At 42.5% G+C, this 8,178-nt stretch overlaps 1 protein-coding gene across 1 annotated transcript in view; it reads right to left on the bottom strand.

Moving 5' to 3' along the window:
• Positions 1 to 1,313: 1,313 nt before the first annotated feature.
• The window catches only part of ephb3a (eph receptor B3a), a 62,786-nt gene continuing 55,921 nt past the window's right edge, over positions 1,314 to 8,178 (bottom strand). The window contains exons 14-15 of the mRNA XM_088014381.1: positions 7,913 to 8,106; positions 1,314 to 4,452 (exon numbers count right to left, since the gene is read on the bottom strand). Of these exons, the coding sequence (XP_087870507.1) occupies positions 4,341 to 4,452; positions 7,913 to 8,106 (306 nt within the window). The 3' untranslated portion in view covers positions 1,314 to 4,340. The remainder of the gene's footprint in view (positions 4,453 to 7,912; positions 8,107 to 8,178) is intronic.

Below are 8,178 nucleotides of genomic sequence, written 5' to 3'. Positions count from 1 at the left end.
AAGTACAAGCGGCTTCTCGCTCCCACGCCTAAATAAGACGCAGACGTCTTCTCTGATTGGCTGATAGATTAGCGCCAGTGTCATGGCTTAAACTTTACCTAAAAATTGCACAAATTGAAATCACGAAAATAAGTTAGCTTAATGGAAACATGCCATTTATGAAAAAGCTCATGTTTTTTGATAAAAGGCTTTTGCGCGAGGATGAGGTGGTTTTTCAGCGGTAGTGAACTTAACTATTTCACACGAGCAACGGAAACACTTTTTTTCCGCATCACACGAGTCACGTGACCAACAGCCAGATACTACTGGCTGAAACGACAAAGACGACAGGAAGTGGTAGGAAGAAGATGGTTTGTGTTTGTTTTCTTGTAGAGCTCACAGCGTCGCACCGCTCATGAAAAGTTGTCATTTGAACATGTTGAATCCAGAGCTCTTCTGTAAAATCAAAAGTGACCCCAAAAAGCCGCACATTTGCTATGGAAACGCAGCTCGTGTTTCCATTACGAATGTGCGCAAATCTACAAAAGACAGATGGAGCAGAACCGTTGAATGCCACTCGCTTTGGGTGGCAGATTTTTAAAAATTAAAGGAAATGTTGTTTTATGTTTTACAACAGAGCCACAGAGATATGTGTGGAGAACGACAGGTACATAAAGGTAAGATCATGCACAAATTTTAACCAGAAAAGAGAGGTTAGCCAAAAAAAAAAAAAAATTAAAATGAGAAAAAAACATGAACAAATATTAAATATTCTATTTTTCTTGCAGTTATATTGCTGAATTGATTAAAACATAATTAATACCTTTAATTAGTTATAATCAAAGTTTAAAACATGAGCTTCGATGTTGGATTTTGGATTCGTACGTCCGATCGTGTGAGAATCTGCTCCTGGACGCCCGAGAGCCCCAGGAGCCTCTCAGTGGCCAAGCCTGCTCAGTCAATACAGACACAGGGTGACGGGCCGCTCAGCCGGACCGCTCCGCTCCGCGTCCTGCTCGGCAGATTAAAGCCAAACAACACCGACGCTTGGTGAAAGGCCAGATTAACTTTGCCTCCTTGAAGCCTCTCCAGCAGCAGCAGAGACCGAAATCCCCACAACAGTCCTGCGGTCTCGCTAATTGGCGAGCAACGCCGATCCGGGCTTTGATTAATCTTAAATCTTAATGAGTTCACTCAGAGCTGCTGTGATGTTCCAACTGAGGAGGTAAAATACACTCGCGATTCCCTTCGTTTCATCCCCGCGGTTGCATCAGAGGAGACCTGGAACTTTCGGCCCAGTGAACCCGCCGAGGAATCAAAGAGAATACCAGAGATGTGTTTAATAATTTATTTGCATATGATTATCGTAAAAATACTGAAAGAAGAAATGCTTATTTTTATTCTAGTTTTCTCACATTTTCTTTTTTTTTTTCTTTTTTTTTTTTTTTTTTACAATCTAGTACACCTTTAACTGCACAGGAAAACTCTGCCCCAACAGACACGTTTTCTTCTTTCACGGCGAGATTCTCTTTAACTTCAGATACGGACAGACTAAGGATGTCCCGATCCGATCCCAGGTATTGGTTTAGGCTTTTTTTTTTTAAAAAAAAAACTTGCTATTGGCATTTTAGGCCTTCTGTCTGTAATTTTTAGCTCTAGCTAGCTGTGCAGTTGTTTCTTTTGTAAACATATTTCCTCCATGGAAATCATAACACCACACGTGTCACAAATCTACACTTCCTGAATGTCTTAGTATTTTTATTTTTTTTACCCCAACTAATGAAGTTCACAGTGATAGAGACTGTATTGGCCGCTGCAGCTCCTGGTCTATCAGTCATATGTTGTTAGTCATATGACTTAGATTGTTTCCAACTGTCCCAAAAGCAGGAGAACGACTTCTTTCAAGTTTTATCTGCAACCAGTTAACTAGAAATGCAATAAAATATCACTCAGAGCTGCTGTGACATTCCGACTGAGGAGGTAAAACACACTCGCCAAATAATCAACAAAAACCTTTCTTTTTAATAAACCAGAGTAAGCATGCTAATGCTAAGCTAGTAGGCTAGTAAGTAACTCTTTGTTTCGAGTCAGATCATAGAAACAATGAAGCTGCACAAGTTTCCACTAGGCAGGATCTGATGACATTTTCAGTTTGATAAACTTCAGGATAAAAAGTAGTTTAACTTTATGAAGTCTAAAAATTGATGCAGAAATGTACAATGACCTTATTCAAAGCGGCTTCTTCTGTCGGAATAATGTAACATTACACAGTTACAACAATGTTAGCTATAGGATTTATTATTTTAATTTCAGTATATATCGACTTAATGCAAACATTGATTAAAATTCACTAAATTTAGGTCTAGTCCACTTGTAGCTAGATAACTGGGGGGAAAAAAGTACATTTTTGTTTTAGCCTTTCAACCACACAAAAACTCAGTTTAATCACCAAGAACAATTATTTAATAAAACTCTGATCAAAGTGCAGATTTGAGGAAACTGTGTGTTTGCATGTGTGAACAAAGGAAAACAGAGACTTAGGGTCTCACAAATTAGTCTGGGACAAATAATGTGCCAACATATCCGCTTTGACAAGATTCCCAATCGACATTGTCTTGTGTTTAATTAACTTTATATTCTAACACATTGTTTAAAAGTAGTTAAGCCTTTTTATCTGTCAACACAAATGAGCCTCTTGGTGCCATGTTTAATTCCTGACAGGAAGTTGTTTGTTTTGAAGCAATCTGATTGACTGGCATAGGTTTTAGCCTTGTGCCACACTGCCCCCTATGGGTTTGGCATGTTTACAAAAACGCTCAAGGGAGGATTTGTGTGGGTTCATGTGGATGAAAACTTTTCTGAAAACGATCCTGAGTGCAAAACTTTATAAAACAATATGAGGAATCGTTCAGTTGAGGCGTTTTCCGAAACGACTCGGATCGGTTTCGGGACATCCCTGGTAATGACCGTCAAATTCCCTCATCCGTTGCTTTATGAAAACATAACAACAAGCAGATAAGTGAGGGCCCTGCAAAGGGCCAAAGTCAGGTCGGATAGCTGTAACTGCTCAGTGGTTTGGTCTAATACAAACATGGTGTTATATACAGGCAGTTGGTTTAGATAGAAACTGCACTGACAGCTGGCGCTCCGAGGAAAACACTGATTAGGAAGAAACGAAACAATGGCTGATTTGTTCTGCAGTTTTTTTTTCTACCTCTGAGTCAGTTTTAAGTTCCTGCTAATCTGCGATTTTTTTTTCTGAGTAAAATCTGCAGCTCTGCTTGGGGCAGGAAGAAGCCCGACATCGATCCTGACACAGTCTGCTCAGTGATTTTAAAGATAATTAGCCTGTCTGAGTCAAACGTCTCCTTAATTCACTCGTTCACGTCTGTCTGGTTTCTTATCATGTGGGAAGAAAAAAAAACAAAAAAAAACAAGCTTTGTAATAAAAAAGTTAAGCCCAAGTAAAAAATAAAATAAAATAGCAGTATCAGGTAATAACTTAGCATTCAAACGATGCCACCGAAGCAACAGCGAATGTGGAACTTGGTAAGTACGTTTCTCATGACGGAGTTTCCACTTTGGCATGCACATGACCGCGTCCCGCACAGTGTCAGCTACGTCTCGCCTCCAACGCGGAGAGACGCGGGGGGTTCGGGAGAGGGTGAAGACTCGGATGCTTTGTACAGGTTCGTAAAACACGGATCTCCCAGTACGTTTCTGTGGAAGACGGTATTTAAGAGGAAGAGGATGAAAAGTTCCTTTTTTTTTTTTTCTCATCGCCAAAAATAACTTTAAGGAACCTATTTGGTTGGGATTAAACAAACTACAAAAGAAATAAAGGAAAGAACAAAACAAATGGTCGAGCAGATTGAATCGGAGGTCAAGCTGTGTTGAAGGTTGGGTTTGCTTCATCTTGGCACTGTTGCGTCATTTAGACGTTTGTTTGCGAGCTCGCCTTTCCTCGGTGAGACGGCAAGCAGGAAATGCTGATTCCCAACCAGCGGAAAGAAACAGGAAAAACAAAAAAAAACACATGCAGGCATGCAAACACAACCTGAGAGGGTCCATTAAGAAGTTTGGCTTCATGTCAACAGTCACAAATCCACAAGTGTCAAGTAATGAACACACACACCGCAATGGGAAGTTGTCTTTATACAGACGTTAAATCTCCAGTGGGAAGGAAGTCTTCGAACCGGTCCGCTTTCATTGCCTTCATCTTTTATTCTCCGCCCTCTTTTTTTTTGTTGTTGTATTTTTAGACTTTGTACATCGGATTCTCCTCGTCAGAGTTCATAGGTAGTTTTTTCTTTCTTTCTTTCTTTCTTTCTTTAATCTCCTTCTGTATGCGTTGCAGCAGTTCACACTCTGATGGGAAGAGTCTGGCTCATCTGTTGCCGGATGATTTCCTGACTGTCTTCTGGACTCTTCCTGTTGTGTCCCGGCAGTGTTCCTCCCAGCCGCAGCAGATCCCTGCCAAGACAAACGGCACACAGGTCAGCATTGAGTTCTCAGACGCCAAAGCTGCCGCGAGTCCGAGTCTTTCTGTTGAAGCTGGATTAAGGTCTAACCCATCTTTGTGTCGGAGGAGCTCCATTCTGCAGAGTTCCTCACTCTCAGATCCTACGATTGCAAATAATAAAATACGACATCATGGGAATAAACCGTAAAACGTGCTGATCTGAAGCCTCGTCTGCTGTAAGCAGCTCCACAGCCAGGCCAGAATCTATTCATCACGTTTTCAGTTTTTAATAAAACTTCAACATATTTCTTGGCTATCTTTGGGACACCAGTGGCCGAGTGTCCTTTGTTCCCCGGCCAGTGTCCTTGTTTTTAAGGCCCGTGTGGCTGGAGATGCTGAAGCAGATAGCGCCGCATCTCATATCCCCTCTCTGCATCCCCTTTATCTGACCGCGGCATCGTCCAGCAGCCAATGGCGACGCAGACGCTCTCTAAATCATCGCTCTGACAACATGATTCTTCTCCTCTCCCCATCTATCACTCGCCGCCGCCGCATACAGATGAGGCCATAAATTAATCATTGGCATGTCATCGGCACACAGCCACAGCGGAACATGCAGACGCACGAGCAACACAACGCAAACAGGAGCGCGCGCGTTCCCCTTCTTCCCGCCCGTTGCGTTTGCCGGGCGCGCCCTCCCCTGATGCATTAAAAAGCTCATTAGCAACCTAATTAAACACATTCCTCTCTTTTAGCTTCTCCTCAATCTCCCTTATTACTCACACTTCATCACCTCCTGCTTTTCCACATCAGCACCCCGTGTGCCGCTTTCTGTCCTATCACCTACATTCCAGCATCCAGCCAAGTGGAAGGGGAATTAAAGCGAGGTCAGCCATTACATTTCCACACACAATTAGCTTCGCTGAGCCCAAATCTTGGCACAGGAAATGCCCTCGGGGGACTCCATGTTAGAGTGAAAACTGGGAGCCAAGGAGCCGGTACCCGCACCTGGAAACTGAACGTGTGAATTCTGCTGTATGCGTCTCTCTTTCTGTCTGCCTGTCAGCCAGCCAGCCCGGCGGCATAGACAGTGCTGAAGATCCGCGTTTGATTCATTATACATCACCAGCCGATCCGGTGTTCTGAGCACCCGCTAAGAACACCGCTAATGTTGTTGACTTGAATTCCAGGCTAACAAAATTCAGAACAAACACGTCAGCATGCCGGAGCGTTCCAAGTCGGCAAAAAGTCAGAAGGAGAAAGCTGGAAAAACAAAAAACAAAAAAAAAAAACCCAACACCTGGGGGCGAGCACAGCTACCTACGACATCACATCTCCACTTCCACCGAGAAGTGTCAGAGACTCAGAGGCAGACATCCGTCTGGCAGCAAAAAGGCCCTTCAGCCCAAAGAGGCATCCTATCGAGTCAACACGGAGTATAAAACAAAGCAAAGCCAACGAGCACGCACCTTGTTGTGCTTCTCTTCAGGCCAGACATTTTTTTTTTCTGTGACATCTTATTCCAGCAACCCAGAGGCGCAGCGCTGCCCGTCTCTGCAGCAGCAATCTTTATCTTGCGCTGAGCACCAGTCATATACAATACCGAAGACAATTTCACACGAGGAAGAAGGAAAATGCATTACTGCTTTATTTTCTGCTTTCGTCATGGAATAACCTCCAGACCATTTTGAGTGCTGATGGAGTGAAAAAAAAGAAGAAAAAGAGGACAGTGATTGTTTTTTATTTTGTGCCAAACTTTGCCCACAGTAGCAAAGTTGCCTCCATTTACAAACACGTTGCCTTTTATTTTAAAGTGACGACCGTCAGAGCAGACAGATGATTAAGAACCTCCAGACGGACATCCATTTGGGAAAATGTCAGATTTTAAAAAGCATTTTGAAACAAATGCTTCACTAAAAGTCAATGCATGGACACACATGGTTCAAACACCTTCATACAATGTATAAAGGTTGGTAGTATAGATGTTAGAAGCATTAAATAAAGCGGCAGGATGTAAGTTCCATAAAAATAGTTTTTCACTTGTTTAAACTGTCACCATGTCGTGAAAGATAATCCATGAAAAGATCGAACTCCTTCATCTCCTACCTGAGCTGCTGTTACCGTCTGGAGAAAAACAACCAATCTGAGCCAAGAGGTGGGTCATAGCGCTGTCAGTCATGCTCATGTACTCGTTGCTAAATGTGTGGATAGCAGAGAAAACATCTTACCGTTACAGGAGAATTGTTTATCTGGCGTCATTTGGTGTCTGTGCTAACTAGCCTTAGCATTCACAACATGCTATGCTAGCTGCAGTGTGGCAGGGAGCAAGGCGAGGAGAAGGGCGGATGAGCAGCGCCACATGTAGAGGTGATTGACAGCGCTAAGACCCGCCTCCTATTTGTGATTGCTTGTTTCTAGTTGGCACTGGGAGAAAACAGAGGAACTTTTATTTTTACCGATTATACTGTCACGACATAGCGACATTTTCAATAAATTTGTAAAAAAAAAAAAAGTTAGCAAAATTTACCACAATAGTATAACATCACAGCAAAAAAAATGTAGAAAAATCCAAACTTTAAGTTCAGTACAATTATAAAGGGGAGTGAAATCTATTGCTGGTATCGCTGTTTTAAATGTTTTGCTTCAGGCAGTAGGAGACCATTCTTCTGGTCCTTGGGCATTTCACAGATCTCTGCTCCAGAATCATGGGAACTTGGATGACCTTGGAGGAACATTGATTCTGTGTCTGAAGGAGCGCTCGGTGTTCTGTTTTGGACCAGATCAAGCTACGCAGTATGTTGAATCACAACACACATCACCGTTTCCAATCGTGCAACAATGCAGTCACAAAGGGCTGAATAATATCTCCAGTATCATTTATTCAAACTCTGTATCAATAATAACATCTGGACAATTAGACCTTTCTGTCCTCAACTGATATAGATTTCAGTAAATCTGAAGAGGAGAAGTTCAGACGTCACGATGATGGGGGAACAAAAGCATAGAGAGAAAAATGCGAGTTATTCACGATAAAATAGGTTGCTATATTTTGAGACTTTTTGGACAAAAAACAAACAAACAAACAAACAAAAAAAAAACAGGATTAGCCAAAATTGGAATCTAATGGTTCCCCAAGTTGATCACTCTACTGGTGAGCTTTGGATATTTTTTTATTACCTTCCTTTAAATCCTGTTCAGTGTGTTGATGGGAACATGAATATGGGTTCTTCTCCAGTCTAATAGCCAACAACAACCCAAAAAAAGAACTCATCCTAGCGCACAAACTTTTTATTGAAAAACTAGAGCTTTGTTTCCACTAAGCAAATTTTTTTTTTTTCGGAATTCCGATTTGTGCAATTTTAAGGCCAATGGAAACGCAGCTAGCAGGTCATGGAGTTGCTCTGAACACCAGTGCTGTTGGGCGTCGACCTGAGTGGCTCTGGTCCAATCAAACTTACATGTCTGACTCACCCTGAGTAGCTGCTGGTCACCACCTTGAGGCTCGCGGCGTTGCGGAGCAGCTTGTCCAGGGTGCTGACGATGCGCGAGAACTTAGGCCTCAGGTTTCTCTCCTTCATCCAGCACTCCAGCATCAGCTGGTGCAGCACCATGGGACAGTCCATGGGTGGGGGCAGCCGGTAGTCCTGCTCTACTGCCGTCATTACCTGACAGAAGGAAAACCACTCATAAGTACAATAATTTTAAGCTAAATGGCATAAACATTGTATGTTCAAGGT

The sequence above is a fragment of the Poecilia mexicana genome, unplaced genomic scaffold (assembly GCF_051168715.1).
Source record: "Poecilia mexicana isolate PSO_F unplaced genomic scaffold, ASM5116871v1 scaffold_17, whole genome shotgun sequence".
Classification (NCBI taxonomy): domain Eukaryota; kingdom Metazoa; phylum Chordata; class Actinopteri; order Cyprinodontiformes; family Poeciliidae; genus Poecilia; species Poecilia mexicana.
The sequence above is the reverse complement of the archived record's forward strand: the minus strand, read 5'-3'. Positions and strand labels throughout refer to the sequence as shown.